Genomic DNA, 23,992 nt, shown 5'->3' on the forward strand with positions numbered 1-23,992 from the left:
AATTGCATTTGTTCAAAATACTTATTTAAAATGAGCTGAAACACAATTCCTGAGTTTTTTTTGGGGTGGGAAACTTATTAATCTGAAGTGGATGAACAAAAAACAATTCAGTTAACCTAATTCTGAGAAATCCTCCATGTTGACCTAACACAAATCGATTGTGTGGATCCCAGCATATTTTACAGCGTAAACTTCAGAAGTCTACAACTACAGCGACAAACGTATGCACTAGCTGGGTGAAATCATGTCATATGAAAACTACTGTAAAATGTTAAAAGATATATACATTCAGAAAGCTAATGTCGGCTGCATTTACCTGTTGCCTTTGTCTATGACATTGTGTTGTTTTCTCTGCATCGGTGTTATGTAAAACTAAACGTTGTCAAATGTGATTTAGTCCTTCTTTTTGTTGCTTCAATCACATATATCTATTTTTAATCTATATTTTCATGAAGAACATGACACTCAGTGAAACTTTGGTCTTGGAGAAATGAGTTCTCGGTGGCTATTTGTATTACCTCATGCAAACGCCATTGACTTACTGACTTTTTTAGTATTGTTTTCATACTTTGAATGTCTGTGGGGAACTGTTTAACTAATTGCATTATTCAGAATATTTTGTATTGTTTTAGGTGAATTACCTTAATTATACCCTTTGCTTGACATTTACCAATACATACTTCATTTTTACTTCCAGAGACACTTCTTCAGGAACCTGGGATCCATCATAACATATGCCTTCCTGGGCACTGCGATTTCCTGTTTTGTCATCGGGTAGGTCTTGACGTGCTGTAGCTCAATTAGTAGACCATAGTGCCAGCAAGCCAGGGTTCAAGGGTTCCAATCCTAGTGAAAGCAAAAACTTCAAAACAGCATACCTTCTTCAGTGTTTTGGATTCAAGCATCAAATGTAAATGTAAAAAGTCATGATGTGTGTTTACAGCCATTACTGTTTTCTACTTTTGATGACTTGTCATAGGATAATGCAAGCAAGGTTCAGAAATGTTGATGTGCGCTAATTAATGATATTTGAAATTTATGGCAGCACTAATTAGTCACAATCAGCATCATTTCCTGCCATTTGCGTATGTCTTTGACACCTTAACACCAAGAAAGCTCTTTAAAGTTAGAAGGTTAGTCTGTCACATTGGAAATGGAAAGTGAATTTGAGTGCATTGCATATTAAGATACAGTATTCTTAGCTGTCTATGTCTAGTTGTTTGACAACATGATTAGTATCATTGGTTTCTATTCTAAAAATAAGTTTGCTTGTTTGTTTGATAGAAACCTCATGTATGGCGTGGTAAAACTGATGCAGGTTTTGGGTCAACTCACCGACAAGTTTTACTACACAGACTGCCTGTTTTTTGGTGCCATCATATCTGCCACAGACCCAGGTATTTCATCTCTCTCCATTTATTATAATGTCATAGTCTCTTTTTTCATAATTCTAATAGTAGATGCTTGCTGTTGCTTTTAAATGTTCAAATTCAGCATCTCTTAAAAAAACTATTCAAAAAGCTGAGAATTTTATGATTTGTTTGGATGAAATTGACTTGAGCAGATCATTGGCATTTTGTCATTTCTGTTTGTAATTTGTGTGTGATTTTAGTCACCGTGCTTGCGATCTTTAATGAGCTCCATGCTGATGGGGATCTCTACGCTCTGCTGTTTGGAGAGAGTGTCATGAACGATGCGGTCTCCATAGTGCTTTCATCGTAAGTCTCTTCTTCAAACAGTATCACTTTCTTGTTCCCATTCTATGCTACAAAAAAAAGGTACACCATCACGTGTTTTGTCTGCGGCAGTTGGTGGGATTTCCCTGGCTGCCAGTACAGGGTTTTCTGGGGACAATTTTCACTATAGTGCTGAGTAGTAAAAAAAACTATTAAAGATGTGTGTTGTAAGTCTAGTGCAATTTCAGTATGGCACTCTTACTCCACCTTTTGGACAACATAAGCTAGAGCTGATTATTTCTGATTCCCTTGTTCATCCCTTTCTAAATATTTTGGAGTTGGATTATCACAGAATTGGATTTAATTCATTAATTTATATATATACATTTTTAAAAATAAAATATGTATTACTTTGACATTTTAAAGAGAGCTAGTTTAAATGTAGTCTATAATCTTATTTTTTTTTAGATGCATTTTTTTAGAATAGCATAATAAATAATATCTCTTAATTTCGATGTTTTTATGTTTTCTTTATAGGTCGATTGTGGCGTATCAGCCTTCAGGAGCCAACACACACACATTCGATGCCTCTGCCTTCTTCAAATCAGTGGGCGTCTTCATTGGCATATTTAGTGGCTCTTTTGCTATGGGTGCAGTCACTGGTGTAGTCACCGCCCTCATATCCTTTTGCATTTTGTCATTAAATTAGTCTAAATATATTTAGGCTCATGCAAATGTTTAATCGATGTACCCATTAGTAAAATGAGTACCACTGTAGCATATTGTAAAATGATGTTTAGAGCAGTGAGGACCCCACTAGAGGTCACCAAAGATTTATGAAGAGTTCCCAGACTCACTTTAGATTGATGGTTGCAACTAGGAGTGAAACTTGTACCACTTTAATGATAAAAGTAAATTCAATGGTTAATAATACCATTTAATAATAATTTAAAATTATAATTAATTAATCAAAGTTATATAAATATTAAATTATATAAATGTGTATTTGAAAGAAGCTGACTGTCTTTGGAAAGACAGCTGCTTTATAAGCACCAGACTTATTCAGACCAGTGCAAAAACCAAACAAAGATATACAGTATAAGTCAAAATTATTAGCCCCCCTTTGATATATATATATATATATATATATATATATATATATATATATATATATATATATATCAAAGTGTCAAAATTAAGTTTTTTTTTTCTAAAACAAGCAAAAGAATCCGTCAACAGGGTAAGCAAAATAATCTTGTTTTACCTTTTGATATAAGATCATTTTGTTTACCTTTGTTTACATTTCTTGCATTTCTTACATTTCTTGACAGATTATTTTGCCTTTTTAAAATAAAAAATCACGGTCACACTAGAGTTTGAGCTTACGAAATTCTGTTTCACTGTGCTGCGAAAAGGGGTGGGATTAAACAAGATAAGCAGACATTTTAAAAAGCAAGCGATTGCTCCATATTTAAATTTCTGTCCAGAGAGGTCATGTTTTGATCCTCGATTGCTCTCATGCACTCAAGTGATGCGATTTCGCAGGTCAGAGTTCATCAAGCTTGAACTTTGCAATGCAGCGAACTGCGAAACTTGACGCACAACCTTATGTTTCCGGTCTGACGCATTCGCAAGGATATGAATGGAAGTCTATGGAGAAAAGTCCATTGTGACCGCAGCTTTACTTTGCACTACATTGACGATGATTGGAAGCTGCACCAGAAATGCCTTTAGATGGCATATAAAACTTGTCAGTGGACTATGAGGGCAAAAAAAGTATTGTAATCGAGTTAAAATGTTTAACTAATCGAGATTTAGGTTTTGGCCAAATCGCCCAGCTCTAGCCTGAGGGGTCTTAGAAGATATTCCAGATTTTAAATGTTGGGTTCTCCTGGGAAAATGATTGACAACCACCAGTTTAAAGCATTGTAAATGCAGTTTGTATAGACATTTTTCATACATTTGGGGTCAAAAAATGTGTATTTTTTTGCAAGAATAATTTGATTTCACTACGATGCCTTGTTTGATTAAATGCAGTCTTTAGTAGTCCCTACTGATTAGCTGATCAGATGTACGGTTTTAATTCTTAACTTTTATCCACGTGACAAAATTCACCAAGCTGCACTGTTTTCCTCTACTGGAGACGGCTTTGTTCTTCCTCATGTCCTGGAGTACTTTTCTATTGGCTGAAGCATGTGGCTTTACAGGTGAGTGGTAAAGTAAAGCTGTTTAATTCACCAGCAGTAACCCAAAGGTCAAACGACAGCATAATATATCATACAATACAACACCACAGCTGCATATCCCCTTGGCACACAATAACGATTCTTAATATTTGCATACAAATCAAATCCAGAAACTTTCTCCATATTGCTGGAGGGGCTAGACATTGAAATCCTTCATATGTAAATGTGTGCAGTCATTTAAATGGCTTTCGCCTCTAGCCTGAATAGAAATTGCATTCGATCCACAAAAAAAAGATGCAGATTTCTTGATTTATTTCAGGTGTTGTCGCTGTGCTGTTTTGTGGAATCACACAAGCTCACTATACCTACAACAATCTCTCAGAGGAGTCGACCAAACGCACTAAACAGGTGAATTATTTTCCTGTTTTCAATGCATGAACTGCTTTAAAGGCATAAAAAAAAGACAGATATCAACTGTAGCTTGAAAAGTATGAAAAAAGTTTGTTTTCGGGAAAGGAGCCCTGCATATTCTACTTCAAAAGATACTTTGAGGCTGTAAGTCGAGGGAGTGTGTGAAGTGAATTCCCGGCACCCCTGTGGTGTCGTCAGAGCGGTGCGGTGTGATGGAGTGAGAGGTGAAGTGCAGGCAGTAATTATGACACCCCTGTGGCACTGGATTTCTCTATAGGGGGTCACACTTATTATTATCAAAGCGAGGAAGAAGGGTAAAGTTGTAGACTGTAGGCACAAATGCATAAATGTCACCCTCCGCTTTAAATGTTATAAAAGCCACTGTGTAGTCAACTTTGACGTCTGTGTTTTAAATTATGGCTTGCACTTCTGGTTGAACTTCTGTTCAAAAGTACTAAAACAAATTATTTAAAATAATAAGGTTGTGCTCCAAATAATCCATATCTGTAATGAAAACTGTGATAAAAATAATGTTACGCTTGGTATTTTAACATGACATCATAATCATATGCATATCTGCTCATTTGAGATCTCTGTCCTCCAGATATTTCTTTTCATTAAATTCATTTAAATACTCAACACATGCTTAATATTTCCATAGAAATACTTTACATGGCTTATTTTATGGTGTGCTCTGAAAGTGAAAATGTAATACTTGTTGGATGAACTTCAAGGTGAATGACACCTGTATCCATTTTATTTTAAACACTTTACCAATTATTTACAATTTAAGAGAAGTTACTCCTATAATTTTCTCCAAGCAGTATTGGGAAAACTTTACATTGTGCGGTAACACTTTATTTTGATGGTACATTTGAGTATTAGTAGGTTGTCTGCTTAATATCTGTTGATACGGCTCCTTCAACAGACATTTAACTGACTATAAGAAACTAATTCTTAAGTTGACATGTAAAAAGTACATGTCAACTTACACTAACCCTAACCCCAACCTAACAGTCTACTTATAATTTAATGAGAATTGGTTGGCATGTAGATGCAATGTAACAAATGGACCATCAAAATAAAGTGTGACCCATTTTGCTTGTGTCAGTGTTGTATCACCTGTTTTGTTGATTAATGCTGTTTTAGGTGTGTAGTAAACAACTTAATATGTGGTCTGTTTGTTGTTGCAGTTGTTTGAGGTGTTGCACTTCCTGGCTGAGAACTTCATCTTCTCCTACATGGGCTTGGCACTCTTCACCTTCCAGAATCACGTCTTCAGCCCCATTTTCATAGTTGGAGCCTTTGTATCCTTTCAGGCTGAAGTGAAACGTGTTTTTGACATAAAAAGGTGGTTAATGTATGTTAAGTAAAGCTTGTTTTTTTGAGGATTTACCTGGATAGTTTGACAGCAGGTTACAGATCAGGGGTGTCCTGCAAAGTGTAGTTCCATCCTCAATCAGACCAACCTGGTCTAGCTAATCAAGCTCTTAGGCTTTCTAGAAACATTCATTCAGGTGTGTTGAGGCAAGTTAAAGCTAAAATCTGCAGGACACCGGCCCTCCAGTACCGAGTTTGGGAACCCCTGTTCTAGATGATGCACTTGTGAACCAAACTGCTTAGAAATCCAGCTAAGTTTGGGGCAGTTTTAGAAAGTCTTTAATTTGTCATTTATAGCCACTAGGAGGCATTGTGCACAGGGTTCTAGAGCCTCTATATTAAATGTCTGTTATAAAACAGGAATACATTATAGGAGTAAATGTTTTTAAATTAAAAACATACAAAAAATTAAGAGAAGAACAAGATTTTTCAACAGTGAACCAGTTTAATAACTGACATTTAGCTACACTTTTAACAATCTATTCAAAACAGTTTGTTTGGTATGTGGTGGTGCAGTGGGTAGCACGTTCACCTCACAGCAAGAAGGTCGTTGGTTCAAGCCTCGGCTGGGTCAGTTGACATTTCTGTGTGGAGTTTGCATGTTCTCCCTGTGTTCACGTGGGTTTCCTCCGGGTGCTCCGTTGTCCCCCAGAGTCCAAAGACATGTGGTACAGGTGAATTGGGTATGCTAAAAATTGACCGTAGTGTATGAATGTGTGTGTATGGATGTTTCCCAGTGATGGGTTGCGGCTGGAAGGGCATCTACTGCTTAAAACATATGCTGGATAAGTTGGCGGTTCATTTAGCTGTGGCAACCCCAGATTAATAAAGGGACTAAGCCGAAATAAGAATGAATGAATGTTTGGTGTGTTAAAGCACACTCTCCATGCCAGATAAATAAGATCTAGCCCTGGGTGCCAGATCCTGTCAGAAAATGTCTGTTTATCAACAAGCCATTATAACTGCTTTATACCCAAACCTTTTAACCAGTATTCAACTGAATTAACAGTCTCCTATCAATATAGGAGTTGAGTGAGAAAGCCAGAGAGGAGCAGAAGCAGGAGACGAAGTAATGATGATAAAGAAAGAGCAGAGTTTATTGAATAATCTTAATTGCGTATGATTCAATGATCAGACTTTGTCTGACCAGGATGAATCCAACAAGTGTTATTATAATGAAAAATTACTGCTTCACAACATTGTCCAGAGACAATATCAGAATCAGAATCAGAATCGGTTTTATTGCCAAGTGTGCTTCACACACACAAGGAATTTGTTTTGGCTACAGAAGCTTCCAGTGTACATAAAGTGACATGTGACAACACAAAATAATCTGAAAAAATAAAATAATAATAATAAAAAATGATGAACATTAAACAGATGCGGTTAGTGAAGAAACCTGGATGTTGAGTTGTATGTACAGATTGTTATAAATATACAGGTTACAAGGTGCTGTGTAGATATAGATAGAATATAGATCTTGAAATGGAGACATTCTCATCTCTTACTTTTAAAAACAAGTGTCGCTTGAATCCACACAGTCATAAGATTATAGCAATTTGGAAAAATGAAATCATAATGCAGTAATTAAAAAAAATACTCATAATAAAATATAAAAACATGATTAAATGACCATTAATAATCTTTAATAATAATTAAATCATAAAGATCAATAAAACTATATAATGATAATTATAAATTACTAATGATCATATGATTAAATAAAATAATTAAACAAAGAATAAATGAATACAAACAAATCAAAATCAAACACAACACAAATGAATGGTTGCATTCTTGAAAAAAACACACACATAAGTTTGCTACAAGGATTCTCAGATCCTTAGTTAGATTCTTCAGGTAATAATTTAATATCATAATTTATATATATGTAATTTTTTTCTTAAATTAATGGCAAATGAATTTAGTGAGCTATTCTAGTCTTTAGACATTTTTCTTGACAGGATGCATGATTCATAAAATCACCTAATATGCTGAAACTGTGAAGATTTTTTTAATTAACAGAAGTGCAGAGGAAACAATATTTAATGCATCACTGATTAATAAGTGTGTTGATTTTGTTTAACAAAGAAAAATACGAGGAAGAAAACCAACCACAGTGTTTTAATATTTTAATTCCCTCAAATTTAATATGTCACACATGAGAACATATTCCTTAACATTTGCACTATCAGCTAGCCATCTTCATCGGCCGGGCCTTAAACATCTACCCCTTATCATTTCTGATTAACCTGGGCCGAAGACACAAGATCCGAGGAAACTTTCAGCACATGATGATGTTCGCAGGTACCGTGATCACACCTGATTTACTTCCTCTTCTCTCTCATATGACCTTAAAGATGCAGAACTATTTAATACATACAGCGTGATCGTTTATGTAGCGTCCTTTAGTGTCAAACTGTTTGATGTGAACTCCCTGTAAATTTCGGCACCCTGCTAAATCTTATCGAGATCTAAATTAAGAGTGAAATGAGGCATCAGAATCAGTCCATTTCTAATAACGGCTCCTGATGTGGAGCAGCTCCCTTCAGATCAGCGACACCACCCAGCTAAAAGGCCAGCGAAGTGCAGTGCCCTTAAAACACAGGCGATTGAGTGTGATGCCTCTGTTTGGTGGCTTAAGTGCACTGCCATTTCTATTTGTTGCAGTGCTGTCATTCTTCCTAAAATCTATTATTTCTGTGTGTGTGTTTGTGCTCTGCAGGGCTGCGAGGGGCAATGGCGTTCGCTCTGGCCATCCGTGACACTGCCACATACGCGCGACAGATGATGTTCACTACGACCCTGCTCATCGTGTTCTTTACAGTGTGGGTGTTTGGAGGAGGAACCACGCCAATGCTATCCTGGCTGCACATCAGGTTAGAGTTCAAGAGGCTTTGTCAGAGCCCTGTTTGACCTTTTTTTTGACCCATTTATACAATGGCATTGCCTGCAGCGTCCTAATAGAGAAGTGTGACATAATAAACCTCCGAAAATAGATGTAATTCACAAATTACACACTAAAATACCATTTATGAAACCTATACAGTTGAAGTCAGAATTATTAGTCCTTCTGAATTATTAGCCCCCCTGTAAATTGTCCCCCCTCAATTTTCTGTTGAACAAAAAGATTTTTTTCAGCACATTTCTAAACATATTAGTTTTAATAACTCATTTTTAATAACTGATTTATTTTATCTTTGCTATGATGACAGTAAATAATATTTTGCTAGATATTGTTCAAGATACTTGTATGCAGCTTAAAGTGACATTTAAAGTGACATTTAAAGCCTTAACTAGGTTAAATAGGCAAGTTAGGCTAGTTAAGAAAGTCATTGTATAACGATGGTTTGATCTGTAGACAATAGAAAATTGCTATTGACCTTAAAATGGTTTTTAAAAAATGTAAAACTGCTTTTATTCTAGCCGAAATAAAACAAATAAGACTTTACTCAGAAAAAAAAATATTGGGAAATATTTGAAAAAAATAAATCACAGGAGGGTGAATAATTTTGACTTTAACTGTACATATATATGTACTCCCTTCAAACTGAAAGCATGGTGTAATATCTACCTTGCAGGGCACTAATTTTTGAATTAGAACAAGCATCTGACATGAGAAGAGAAGCATATGAAATGTGCAGTGCGGTGGGGTTCGAGGTCTGGGATTATGAAACACTTGTTCACTGTTTAACTTGGTGTGCATTGTTGCTCAAAGATCAGCACAACTAGAGATGTGTTCAGAATTGTACAGAATTAACCTTTTAACGGTTATTCAACAAATGGTTAGTTATGACCAGTGTTAGGGAAGGTTACTTTTGAAAGTAATGCATTACAATATTGAGTTACTCCCCGAAGAAGTAATTAGTTGCGTTACTTTTTATGGTACAAGAGTAATGCATTACGTTACATTTTGAGTTACTTTTTCATACCTGCCTGAAGGCTTGATCTCTTCAAGAACTTGCAGGGTATTTTTCTTTTCTTTAAATAGAGGGGCTCTGCATTTACAGACACACTTTATAACCTAAACCTTCATTTAAATTCAGCAAATTATTTTTTGAATGCAAATTAATTCATCTAAAATAACTCGAGTTACATTTTTAAAAAAGTAACTCAAATATTATTACTTAATTTTTTTATTAATGCGTTACTTTACTCGTTACTTAAAGTAATTTTATTAGGTAACTTGCGTTACTTGTGATGCATTACCCCCAACACTGCCTATGGCTACAACAAACTTTTGCAAGTGTTTGTGTCCCTAAAATTGTGGTTGTGACCCTAAAATTAATATAAACCCTTCACATGGGCGAAAGGTATCTGGACAATGTGCACTTGGTGGTTAGTGAATGAGAACACACTGGACTACTTGACCAGTCTTAACCCTTTGAGTGTTTCTAAGGCAGGGGCTTAGAATCAGGAAGGGGAACTGAAATGGCAATGTAGAAGAAAGATAAAATGTGTGAATTATTTTAATTTTTTGTAATCAAAGCGTAAACACAGGATATACTGCACCCCATACACATAATTAAACCTTCAGAAAAAGCTGATTGACCATACCTTTTATGCATTTTGAGGAATTTAAGTGTTTATATATAGGATGGATGCCATAATGCATGCAGAATTTGCATTGGCTTTTTTGGATCATTAAGAAAACAATAGTCATGTGCTAGCAACCAAAGCAACTCTCTAGAAACAACCATTGAGATGTGTAATGGCTGGTTTTAATTTGAATGGAATTTTAAATGGAATATTGAAGTATTTATTTACATATTTTCCTCCTCGTTATAAAAACAAACAAACAAACTTCCCCTTCATCTCAAAATGACACTTCTCTGATTATGTGCTGACTGGAACAAGCGACGAACAAACTGTTAATCACATGAGGCTGCACCAAAAGCAAACAACTATTTAATCAGTTACTGGTTTATATCTCAAATGGGGAAAAAGACTACTTCCATCTGCAACTTCAATTTCTTGCCAAATTTGCCATTTAAGTTTTTCTTTCCAATGTGTAGCCTTGGGATTTGTCAAATCTCTGACTATAGCCTTTAGTAGTGCACTATACATCATACTATACATTTGTAGTAGTGTCCAAAACCATAGTGGACATCCTCAAGTTCTTATGCTCAACAGCTAGAGAATGCCATAATGCATCGTGAAGATTGCACGCCAAATGAGTTCCCACAGCAGAATCCTACAAGTGTAACATTCTGAATACTTTATGAATTTAAATTGAGGTTTGTATACATGACAGAAATCACTCAATCCCTCTCACTCATTTGAATTCGCTCTTTCAAATGGACTAATGATCCCTAGGCTATAGTTTATATTTTAAAAACATGAATAAAATTGGCTTTGAGGAGGTATGAATGTAGAGTATGGAATGGAGATGTATGAATTTAGAGAGGCACGTGATGCAATTTAACCATTTTATCCCGATTAAACAATGCGGTTTTCGTCTGGGCCGTGGTACACTGGACCAGCTCTATACCCTCACCAGGGTGCTCGAGGGTTCATGGGAGTATGTCCAACCAGTCCACATGTGTTTTGTGGACTTGGAGAAGGCATTCAACCGTGTCCCTCGTGGCATTCTGTGGAGGGTGCTTGGGGAGTATGGGGTCAGAGGCGCTCTGTTAAGTGCTGTCTCGTCCCTGTATGAACAGAGTAGGAGTCTGGTTCGCATTGCCGGCAAAAAGTCAGACTTGTTTCCAGTGCATGTTGGACTCCGGCAGGGCTGCCCCTTGTCACCAATTCTGTTCAAAATTTTTATGGACAGGATTTCAAGGCGCAGCCTTGGGCTGGAAGGGATCTGGTTTGGGGACCACAGAATATTATCCCGGTTATTTGCAGACGATGTTGTTCTGTTGGCTTCATCGAACATGGACTTTCAGCATGCACTAGGGCAGTTTGCTGCCAAGTGTGACGCGGCTGGGATGAGAATCAGCAGTTTCAACTCTGAGGCCATGGTGCTCCACTGGAAAAAGGTGGTTTGCCATCTCCAGGTTGGAGGAAAGTCCTTACCCCAGGTGAAGGAGTTCAAGTATCTCGGGGTTTTGTTCACGAGCGAGGGAAGGATGGGACGTGAGATTTACAGGCGGATTGGTGCAGCGGCAGCAGTAATGCGGTCGAGTTAGAAATGGTAGAAAATGAGTGAATGGATGAATGGATGAATGGATTATCCCAATAATTTATTTTTCAGAATCATGAAAGCCAAAATGGAAACTGAATTTTGATGAATTGCACAGCCTTGGTTAATATTAGTATGGTTTACTCCAACTGAACTTGACTTTAAAACTTGAATCTCTGAAAAGTAGCTACTAATGTCCACATCTTGTACAGTGAGGGAGAACTGGTTCAAATGTAATCACGGCTGTCGGTAACAGCATAAATAGACCCATCCAATCAAACTGTCCTCATGTGTTTGAGGGAGGAAGGACCGAGAAAAGTATGTGATTTAACCCTTTCTGCATGTCTAGGTTACTAAGGGTTGACGGAGCATTATTTCATTTTGAAGGTGATCACATTTTTGGTGCGGACATTTCAGTAATTGCTGGATCTTGGTGGGGACGCATCCCCTCCATCCATGCCAAATCTACACCCCTGCTATAGTGAATGAGGGTAAAGGGGTAATTTTGGCTTTAGCCTTGCATAAACTTACACAGTCTGTCCAGCAGGTGGCAGAAAAGTTGATTATAAACGTGTTTGTTCATTTTATTAATCAAGCAGATTTTGACAAATGAGGTCATGTTTGATAATCTTTTCTACAATCTTTCATGATCATCATGGGATGCGATTTTGAGCATATAACAGGCATCATGTTGAGTCTGTTGCTGATGCCCCATTGTGTTTGTTAGCTGTGCACAGTCATTCCTTTTTTTGCATTTGCATAAAAAATGAAAAAAAGAAATTCTGCCCTAAAAAAGCATATGGGAAATGAGTTGTTGTTTATGTCGCTAAAAACTGGTGTTTGTCTGGTTGGTCTCAGCAGGGGCTGGCTGGTACAGTGCCATTAATAAGAGCTGGGAGTTTGTCAGAATAAAGAGGATTATTGAGGACCAGTGCTGATGGCAGCTGCTGTAGAATGGGATTGAGAAGCTCAGGTTATTATCTGCAAAACTGCTGTGCACCCATTGAGCTGCAGACATGTCTAGGATGACCATGGCGGGATAAGTAAAAACGAGGACAAGAATCTAAGCAGCGTCAGCAACAGTAGATCTATAAATGAGTTGCTTTTGTCAGCCTAATGCCAACAAATCAGGGCGATACGGGTTTAAATTCTTTTCAAACACCAGCTAAATGGCTTTGCGTAATTGAGAACTAATGTACTGGCCTTTACGTGGACTCACAAGAATAGCATTCACTCAGAAATTATCTGTTGTCTCCTGCTGTTGCAAGACACTCTTAATAGAGGATTTTATTATTATTATTATTGTTGTTGTTGTTAATATATGTGTATATTTTTTGCTTGGTTCACATTTCACTCCATACTTCACGATCTCAGTGAACTAATGGCATTTTTGCATGTCCATCAAAAAGCTTGCAAACAAAACAATGACATATGTCAGCACAAAGTTTTCATAGTGTCATTTCTTTTGGTTTGCTTGTTTAAAGGAATAGTTCAGCCTAATTAAATATTGTTATGATTTATTTCCCCCTCATGTTGCTTAAACAATGAGATTATTTACATTTTTTTGCATTAAAACCATGTTTTACACATTACCCATGTGTTTTAATTTTTAAATGTAGCTTTTGATTGATTTCAAAACTGAAAGAAATGAATCCTAAAAGTAGAACATATTACACAGTGCAACATCAAGCTAAAAAGTACAGATAAATAATGAATGTTAATGAATGAACCAAAACAAAGTTTTCATAGTGTCAGTTTTTTTGGTTTGTTTGTTTAAGGGGATAGTTCAGACTAATATTTCAATATTGTTATGATTTACTCTTTCCTCGTGTTGCTTGAACACTGAAAAAAAAATTTCACACTGGAACCAGTGTTAATTAAAATAGTTTTTTTGGGAATTAAAATACAGCTGAATAAAATATTTAGTTGCTATTGCAACATTTGTAATGTATAATAAAATTAGAAATTAGAAAAATGTTAATAAATAAATCAACATTAATAAAATATTATCTATTCATTCATTCATTTTCTTATCGGCTTAGAGCTCTTTTTTAATCAGGGCTCACCACAGCGGAATGAACTGCCAACTTATCCAGCATATGTTTTATGCAGTGGATGCTCTTCCAGCTGCAACCCACCACTGGGAAACACTCATACACTCTTATTCATACACATACACTGCGGCCAGTTTATCTTACCCAATTCACCTATAGCGCATGTCTTTGGACTGTGGGGGAAAGCGGAGCACCCGGAGGAAACCCACACGAACACGTGGAGAACATGCAAACTCCACATAGAAACGACAACTGACCCAGCCGGGCTCGAACCAGCAACCTTCTTACTGTGAGGCAACACCGCTACCCACTGCGCCACCCTAATATCTATTATATTATATTATTATTTTATTTTATTTTATTTTATTTAAATGAATATGTAAATTATATGTTAATTAAAATTATATATATATGAATTAAATTTTTATATAATTTACATATTGTAATTAAAATTATAATTGTATATATTAATTATAATTGAATTTGAATTTAAATTTAAATAATTACCAGCACACCTAAAGTGCTTAAACCAAAATTCAATCTAAAATTGTAATGAAGTAGCCTTTATTCTGTATTGTTTTCATTTTACTGTGTTAATGCACTGATTGGAACATCTATTTGAGAACACGTTACCAGAAGTAAAAACAAATGTTGCCAAAAACCAAACAAATGAAGCATTAAAGTAGACTTTGTTAGTCATAGTGTAACATCAAGCCAAAAATATAAATAACGAACAGATAAATAACGAATGTGCCTTTAGTAATTTGTCTAATGAGGGAAACTTCACATGAAAATTGATGTTGAAGCTTTTTAAAAAATTACCTTACAAAGTTTTTATACATATTAGCCTGGGAACATCACAGTGGATTATGACCTTACTTTGCATGCATAATTCTTTGACAACCCTGATGGCATTAGGTTGCACACAGTGCTTTAAAACCGAGGCTGTTTTATATTGCCAAATGTTTTGACACTTAACTGAGGCACCAGAGCTGGATTTATACCAAAGCAAAACTTTAGCTGTCTATCCAACTATAAAAGGGTTCTAGAAGGAAGTAATTTATTACTTTTTTTGATTTAAAGGTCTTCGGTTTTCAAACACTTCTGCAATGTACAGGGAACAGCAGAGTAAAAATCATAACACCATAAAGAGTGGATTGTCCGACTCTCTGGTGTTTGGATTACGGTAACAGTATGAATTAGCTTTTGTTTGTGTTGGGTTTTTACAACTTGTTCACTAAGCAGTCACCAGATTACTGTTCTCTTCACGTGAAGTTGCTGTGCATACACAGTGATTTTTGTCAGATTTTAAGCTCAGTTGATTGTGCAACTCTTGGCTTCTATGGTTTTTTTTTCTTTCTTTGGGTCAGCCAAATTTCAGCTTTGGCATGTGTCATTTATCATGCTGTGAGGGAATGAAGAGGTGACTAACCTCTCCAGACTGGCATTCAGATGGCCAGATGAAATTCCAACATATCAGTCTTTTTTTTCAGCCCTCATGAGGGAATCGCAGTTTATTGAGAGTTATGAACCAACTGGGTTATTTGTGTCCTTGCTGCACTGCACAAACACAGGCTGCATTCCAGTCTAATTTTGCTTTCCTTCTCTCACTAACTTTCCTCCATCTCATTTCCTCTGATGTACGTCATTGATTACGTTACGCAAGTGACGCTACTACTAGCGGAACAACTGAATGAGTTTAAATCGAATGCCCTAAACCCTTGAGCACTTGGGAACTACACTGTTGTGATGTCACAGTCGCCTCACATTCTGGGACATATTGGTGCTGGAGTGGACATATAAAGCCAACTCACTCCCTCAGTAAAAATCGAGGGTATGTCCATGTAAGCTTCCATTATTTACTTTAAAATGGTAGCAGGATTCCTCAAAGGAAACAAGGGAAGGGAAGTTTGCGTGTCTGCTTGAGTATTTGTTTTGTGGCTGCATTCCACTCACTGCTGGTTCATAGGGGTGTAAAAATGTAGGATATATTCAATGACACAGGAACAAATAAAAGTGTACAATATTCAAATATTATATAAAATATAATAAAAATCTAAACTACTCACATATTTAAATATCCTTTTTGTCTTAATATTAATATTAATGAATGCACCACAATTGCAACAAAAGTTGAAGGGAACGTAACATGTTAAATTGTGTATGAGAAGTCACAGCTGGATAATTGGACCTTTATTGTCCTTGTTCTTTCACTTAATGCTCCAATGGCTGCATTTGATATTGTTGACTTATTGATTTTTATCCATAAAACAGCCTCTGTAGACTGATGTTGACCCGAAGGTGTTACAGACTGTACCAAAAAGCTGGGGGCAGGTTGAAATTACGGTAGTTTTCTGGGAGAAATAGCAAAACGGGAGGGTGGCGAGAGATGTGTCTGCAATACGGGAGACTCTCTGGAAAAACAGGAGTGTTGGCAGGTGTGATGTATAGTGATAACCACACTTTTTCGTCGAGCAAGTAGTTTGACTTAATGTGTTTTCTGGCGTTTGTTATACATATAATTTCCCGCATTGGAAAATAAATTGCAATACATCAGCGGATTTACCTATAAAATTTACTTAGAATATTAAATAGCTACTTAGCCATTCAAAAATCACAATAAAATTGGTGCTGATAACCTAGTGGTTAGAGCGCCGGCCGACATATAACATGTAACATCGCTCTGGGCGTCCCAAGTTCGAATCCCAGCTCATGGACTTTTCTTGATCCTGTTCCCTCTCTCCCACTTTACTTCCTTTCAAATAAAGGCAAAAATGCCAAGAAAATCTTGTTAGTTCGAGTCCTGGCTGGGGCAGTTGGAATTTCTGTGTGGAGTTCTGTGTGCATGTTCTCCCTGTGTTGGCGTGGCTTTCCTTCATGTGCTCTGGTTTCCCTTACAGTCCAAAGACTGAATGAATAAAGGAACTAAGCCGAAGGAATATAAATGGGCAAGTGCCCAACTCATGGTCTTAACTGGAATAATGTTGATCATTTTGAACAAACTGATAATGACTACATTATGTGTACATGCATACTGCATTCATCGCAAAAATTTATAGGTTTCCGCAATGGGAAATTGTGGTGAATACAGATATTAAGCATTTCCTGTTTGTTTCTGAATGGGCTTTAATGTGCTTGCATACAGTGGTGTGGTTGTTTTAGAGCAGTCATGCGTAAATGGTGAATTTATTTCTTTGCTTTTGCAAAAAGCATTCAGTTGTTTTGTCATTTAACATTAATCTCTCTTACTAATCCGTGCTACAGAGTCAGATTGTTCATTGAGTTTTTATATTCTAGTATGAATATGATTGCTATTTATATTGTAATAATCAGAAAATACACTCGCAGAATAAACAGACACTTTGGGGTTTCTCCTAAATTTCAATTCTGCACAGCAAGGGTAGCACTCCTCTGGCCACATGGTGCATTAGTGTATTAACAGCAGTGATTTTTCCTGCCAGCTGTGTTTCCTGAGCATTTTGGAAATCCACCGCTGGCCTTTTGCTGTTCTACTTTAAATTTGATGTCTGTAATTCTCTCTCTCTCTCTCTTATTCTCTGAAGGGTTTCCATTTCCACAAACGCACTACAACTGACCTCTAGACTAGCTCACGTTTTTCCATGTTGACTGAGGGCTACTCTCTCATACTCACACATACAGACTATTCTTAACTCGGCTGTGGTTGTCTCCTGCTTTGGGCAACTGCAGGCTAATCAATGTGCAATTAAAATGAGCAATCAGATAACTCGTTAAAAAAAAAAAAAATGTGCAAACTACGGCACTTAAGTAGGGATGGGAGAAGAGGCTCATATTTAGCTCAAAGAACAGTGGTATCCCATATGCTTTGTTTTGTTTTATTCAAACTGAGCAGGTCACTGAAGATTAAAGAGCACTATTTGCATGGCTCTCTTTTGAAACTGGAATCACTGGTTTACACTTAGGCATTAGTCAATGTAATGTCAAAGTGTTGGGGAAAAAAAGACATCAAAATGCAAAACATGGACACTTTCACAATCACAGTTCTGATAAATGGCCATTGTACTTCATTACAATTGTATATCTACTTGTTTGATGTTTAATGTTATTTAATTTGAGTAAACCGCTGTATGAACATTTAGCAGAGCCTGAAATCAGCGTTGGGACTCTTTTGAAATGGCCTTTTGCTCAAGAACTAAGCTCTTTTTGACATTGGTTTAGACTTTCCTCCTCTGTTGGCCAGTGCTCTCTTTTCTAGAGCAGTCCCGGGTGGTTCCACTTACTCTGTAAACATTGAGCTCGGTGCACAGAGAGCCATTTCAGAGCAGGAATGTGAAGCACCAAACATATTTTATGTATGTATTGGAAAAGAACGTCTGTTTGCAGAGAGTTTAAATCAGGGGTACCCAAACTTTTTCTTATAACGGGCCAAAACCAACCTTGATTGAAGGCTATGGGTCGAATATTTATGTACACCAAATTGTATTACATTAAATTTGCCATGGGTAATTTCCTAGTTTATTTGCTTATATTTAAAGATAATTAGAAAACTAGAAAAGCATAAACAATCCCATTTATAACACAATGGAGTTCAATGTTGAATACAGTCAAGCTGCTCCTGCCTTTGCCTTGATTTGCTCGCTAAGTTCAACATTTAGTTAAAACATTTAATTTTAGTTGCCGTTTTTGTTACTCGGCAATAAAACAAATAAATAAACAAACAAACAAACAAACAAAAAAAAAAACGGTTATATTAAATTCGAAATCACAATCTCACAATCTCAAAGGTATTCACCCAAACTCACACAAACTTTTCAGATGTCACTATGGGCCAAATCAAAGGTTACCAAGGGCCAACTTTGACCAGCGCGCCCTACTTTGGGCATCTTTGGTTTAAATGTTTGTTGAACTGCATAATTTGATTAAGTCCCTCTGTTAATCAAATGCCAAGAATTTACTTTTAAAGTGACATTCTCCCCAAAAATATAAAATTTACGCACCCTGTAATTGTAATGCTGTGTGCTCGTCTTTCATTTTTGTAGCACAAATTTAAAAATGCTTAATCTGTCTTTAAAGGGACAGTTCTTCCATAAATTCAAATCTATTTACTATTTACTCTCTCTCAAGTGGTTCCACATCTTCATGAGTTTCTTTTTTCTGTTAAACACAACATACGTTTTTTGAACGAAGCTGCTAACCTGTAACCTTTGACTTTCATAGAATAAAAATAAAAACTATGGTTATAGGTTTTGGCATTCTTCGAAACATCTTCTTTTGTGTTCAACAAACGAAAGAAACTTTAAAGGTTTAAAGCAAGTTAAGGGTAAGTCGATAATAGCTGTTTCCATCCAAAGATGCGAATTAAATTAATGCAGTATCGCATAAAAGACATGCGAATAAAGCAGCGTTTTTGTCTAAGTCAAAGAGAACAAAACCATCACTTCCTGAATAACTGATGCCAAATATCAACAGTAAAAATGGAATGAATTTATTGAGGTAGAAGAAGCTACGTGTAACATCTTTTTCTTATTTTAACAAATGACTTTTTTCCTTATTTAATAAAATAACTTGCGCCTCAGAAGTCGATGCTGACACGCAATGAACACGTGGTAGCATTTGCAGGCATGAGACGCGGAGCATAGATTCTTGACACTTCTAGAGGTCATCAATAATATAATAACACTAATACTGAAAGGGTTAATGGATTTTAGAATTTAGAAAACAACATTTCAGATGTGTTACTGTGTGCTCAGCCTGCTAGTTTGTCCATTCACACACATTTTTATCATCACATGATCTCATAACAAAATCACATGACCTTTTTTTTTTAATGCGCATACTGGAATTTGTTTGGTAAAAGTGTTTCCATCATAGTTTATGCGCAACCTTTCTTATTGAATATTTATCCTACTGGGTTTTCAAAATTTAAGCACATCTTGCCGTTTCCATCAACAGTTTTTTTTTATGAGCATAAAAATAGGTGGATTCAAATGCTAATGATAGAATTTTCATTTTTTTACGTGAACTATCCCTTTAATGGTAGTTGATAGTGGTCAGCAAAAGTATTGAAATATGTTCCATACACAGAGTGTTCTGTGGTAAACAATTTAGTTCAGTAATGAAAAAAGCAAAGACAAATTTGTTATTTGATGAAACCCCTGACCTTGACTGTTTGTGTTTGTGCAAGCCTGCACATTCATGAAACTCTTAGAGGTGCAGTTCACTATGACTCGCCTAGAAAGCTCACTAGTACACATTTTTCATAAATCTTCTATCTCATCAACACTATCCCCAAAACCATTATTTGTATAGTTCCTTCACTGAGTTGAGTATCTCCAGACCAGTGGTCAGATGACAGTTGACAGATGTAGGCATGGGCCAGTATTAAGGCTGGTTTATACTACTGTGTGGAATGATCGGCGAGACCCACGGCGCTTGCCTTGCAAGCAAGTTTTTCCTCATTGAACACAATATATTTTATTTTCAGAAATATTCAAAATATTTTGGAGCAGTAAACATGTCAGGCTAAATAAGTTAAATCAAACCCTAAACAAATTTAAAGAATAGTCTTTGACAAGCATGTAAAGAAGAAAAAATAATTACATATACCGCAGACAGTTTTAGAGGTTTTAAAACTATGACTTTTCCAAACCGCGGTATACCTTGAAACCGGTTATCATCCCATGCCTAGACGGATGAATGTAATAGCTGCAACAAACACGACAGATACATTTACCTCAGAAAAGAAAGCACTTGAGTTGTTTTAGTGTTGCATTTTTGTTTATCCTGACTTTTTGAGGGATTGTTTTTATTTGCTGGACTATTACAATAACACTCTTGTCAACGTGCAGACTAACAGTCAAAAATAGGATCTTCTAAATTCAATTACTAAATTGAATTTCAGTTGGTCTCGTCAGTACCCTTTGACAGTAATATGTGGCACATCACATGAGATAATTTTTTGATGCTTTTGTGTGTGTGTTTCTTCTATTTGCTGCCTTTATTTGGATGAGTGCGGGTCTGACTTTTGTTCTTTTGTGGTATGATAAAGAAAGAAGGTATTATATTTTCATTTTTGGCTAAACTATCACTTTAACCATTACATCACTCTTTTGGAAGTGCTCAAGTCCTCGTCTTGTTTTATTTAATTTATTTATGCTTTATGTGATGTCATGTGCAATTAATTTCTGCAAAACACACAAAAAGCATAGATACAGTAAGCACAAAGACAAATCGCCCTTCACAGTCAGGCATTGAAGATGTTTCACTTTTCTCAGCAGTTTTTCTCAGGATTTTTGATGTTTGCAGGCCGGTCTCAATAGTTCTGTGTTGTGCTCAGGGTTGGAGAGTCTTCTGCTGCTGAGAAGGAGAGGATACGTAGACTGTGGAATTACGACAGGTGATGATGGACTTTACAGTCTTATACAGGTGGTGGTGGTGAACTTTTGGCTTCACGTGGTAAAATGCACAGTTGTTTATTTTGGTGTTTGACGCTGTAATGTTTGGGCTTCTGCTTTATTCCAGCACATTCCTCTTGGTTGCTTTGACTTTGTTGTACTGCAGTTCCTGTTAGTACAGTATAATCGCTTAAATCTCTTCTGTTCTTTACCTGTTCCAATTATTACACTTTGTTTTATGGAAATGAGCATTTATTTCTGAGACTATTTTTTTGAACAGGCTTATGCTAGCTATGCAAATAACTAAACCAATTCCTAATTATATAACATTTTCTAAAAGATTGCAAATGAATTCCTACCATAACATTTCAACAACTTTTAAAATGTGGAATAACATTTTATAAAATGTTATACAACATACTACCTGTGAAAAATGGACTTTTATGTAATATGAAGACACATTTAGCTTGATGAAGTGGAACACAAAGTCCATAATAACGCACAACTTGGCTCCCAAGTTCAATGCAACCCAACAAAGTATAATATACATTGTTTTGCATTTGTATGTAAAATGTAGGCCTGTCACTATAATCAATATATTGACTTGTCACACAACACATGGACATGACCTTAATAATTTTTGGTGATGCAATATATAGCTCCCATACATTAAAAAAAAAACTATTCTAGCAACATTTTAGCTGATTGCGCAACATCTTAATCTCTATTGGTGGTGTCAGTTAAAAAAACACTATAATATTTCCTATAAATTGCTATAGTATATTTTAATGTGGGTCTTTGACAACTGAAAATAGATCTGGTTGCAGATATCACAGCCTCTGTTGCTTTTTACTCTGCACCTTTATGGTTAACATTTATGATTATTTATTTAGGATATGTGTTTAATCGCATCTGATTTCAATGCCTAATTATTAAATAGTTAAAAGGACTATAATTAAATGTTGTGAAGAATAAAATAATATGTGTTCTTTGGATGAGTGTACTTGCATTATGATGATATTATTGTCATTCTGGCATTTTATAATGAGTGGCATGAAATGGCTTTAAAATGACTAATATCTTTTATCGCAATATATGTTTTGGTGCAATATATCGTACAACAAAAAGTAGATATCATGACAGGTCTACTAAAATAAATACATTTTTGTTGTTTTTGTGGCTGTTCATCAAACATGTAACTATATGAGCATTGAAACTAAAGCAAACTGATCGAATCTATTTGGATTTATCTCTGTAAGAAGTAGAAAGTGGACTAGCTTAAAATGTTTTAGCCTGTATTTTGCATGGCTTAATTCTGATTAAAAATTTAATATCAGGTCTAAATGGGGCCTAAGGTCAGTCGCTACTCTCTCCTCCACAGATGCAATGTGTATATGTGCGTGTGTGTGTATATATATATATATATATATATATATATATATATATATATATGTGTATATATATATGTGTGTGTGTGTGTATATATATATATATATATATATATATATATATATATATATATAATTTTGAAAATATATATAATATTAAAAATATATATAATATTAAAAATATATATAATATTAAAAAAATATATATACCATAATCAGTCACTGTTTAAATTAGGCCTCCACGATTTGAAAAGGTGCAATTTTCAAATTGCAAAAGCTGCAATTATTTCAATCATTACTATGGCGAGGGAAGCGAGTGCGAGAAATTAAAATGACCCAATCAACATTACTTAAAAAGCAGACAACTGTTACAGCAGAACCCACGATCAGGTTTACTCATCGAGCCGCGGTAACCGTTTGATCCAATCGCCGCCCTTTCTATTGAGTGCGGGAACACCATAACCAATCACAGGTGTTTAAGAACTTGCTTGACAATGGCCAAAAAGCAAGCGGGATAATACATTTATTTAAAAATATATTGATTTATTTTCTATAAATGCTCATGTTGTTTTGTGCATGTCCTTGAGTTTCATTCAAAAAGAGTGTTTTCTTTGAGCAGATAGAATTACATTAAATTACAAGGTACAGTACATTTTTTTTATCTGACTCCCTGTATTAGAGGACAAATTTGTATTACAAATAATATATAAATATATTTATAAATGATACATTTTAATACAAGAATTGTGCTGTGAAGTAAAATCTAGAATTGTGTATGGAAAGCATTGTCAGTGCACAGTGAATGTCGGTAAATCAATATGAAAAATGTAACGCGATCTAAATGGAAAGGTTTTATATATCTATATATAAGATTTCATATTTAATGTATTTAATTGAATTTATAAAACTGTTGTTATTTTCTTAATTTGTCATGACAACTGACAACTTTATTGGAAAAAAATGGTTTCTTTGGTGCTGTTAAAACCACTGCATCAAACCTGAAGCTGTTTTATGAAATTATAGTATTTCAAATCACAATTTTGGTCGGATAAATCGCAATGAGATTTTTTTCTCGAAATTGTGCAGCCCTAGTTTAAATGCAATAAAGATATTTAGCTGCACGAATGCGCTTTTTCCATTAATCCTGTTTTTTTGTTTACAGTAGCACTTTTATTTTTTATTTATTTATTTATTTTTTTACATCAATTGATCTCTGAAATGGTGTCTAATCTCACAGCAAACATTCTAATATATTTCCTAAAGCAGTATACTCTTCTGATTTTGTCTTCCTACTGCTTCTATTCATTTGTTCTGCACCTGCAATAATTTTCTCTTTTACTCACTTAAAGCACCCTTTTGTATGCTGTTAACTTCATCTGTACATTCAAATGTTTGTC

The 23,992-nt window shown here is 35.6% G+C and overlaps 1 protein-coding gene across 1 annotated transcript in view; it reads left to right on the forward strand.

Moving 5' to 3' along the window:
• Window positions 1–23,992, forward strand: part of slc9a7 (solute carrier family 9 member 7) — a 54,197-nt gene that overhangs the window by 1,942 nt on the left and 28,263 nt on the right. The window contains exons 2-11 of the mRNA XM_056460732.1: window positions 698–774; window positions 1,285–1,397; window positions 1,613–1,718; window positions 2,214–2,355; window positions 3,778–3,883; window positions 4,182–4,270; window positions 5,467–5,580; window positions 7,849–7,960; window positions 8,379–8,532; window positions 21,150–21,209. Coding sequence (XP_056316707.1) covers window positions 698–774; window positions 1,285–1,397; window positions 1,613–1,718; window positions 2,214–2,355; window positions 3,778–3,883; window positions 4,182–4,270; window positions 5,467–5,580; window positions 7,849–7,960; window positions 8,379–8,532; window positions 21,150–21,209 — 1,073 coding nt within the window. The remainder of the gene's footprint in view (window positions 1–697; window positions 775–1,284; window positions 1,398–1,612; window positions 1,719–2,213; window positions 2,356–3,777; window positions 3,884–4,181; window positions 4,271–5,466; window positions 5,581–7,848; window positions 7,961–8,378; window positions 8,533–21,149; window positions 21,210–23,992) is intronic.

The sequence above is a fragment of the Danio aesculapii genome, chromosome 6 (genome assembly GCF_903798145.1).
Source record: "Danio aesculapii chromosome 6, fDanAes4.1, whole genome shotgun sequence".
Taxonomy (NCBI): domain Eukaryota; kingdom Metazoa; phylum Chordata; class Actinopteri; order Cypriniformes; family Danionidae; genus Danio; species Danio aesculapii.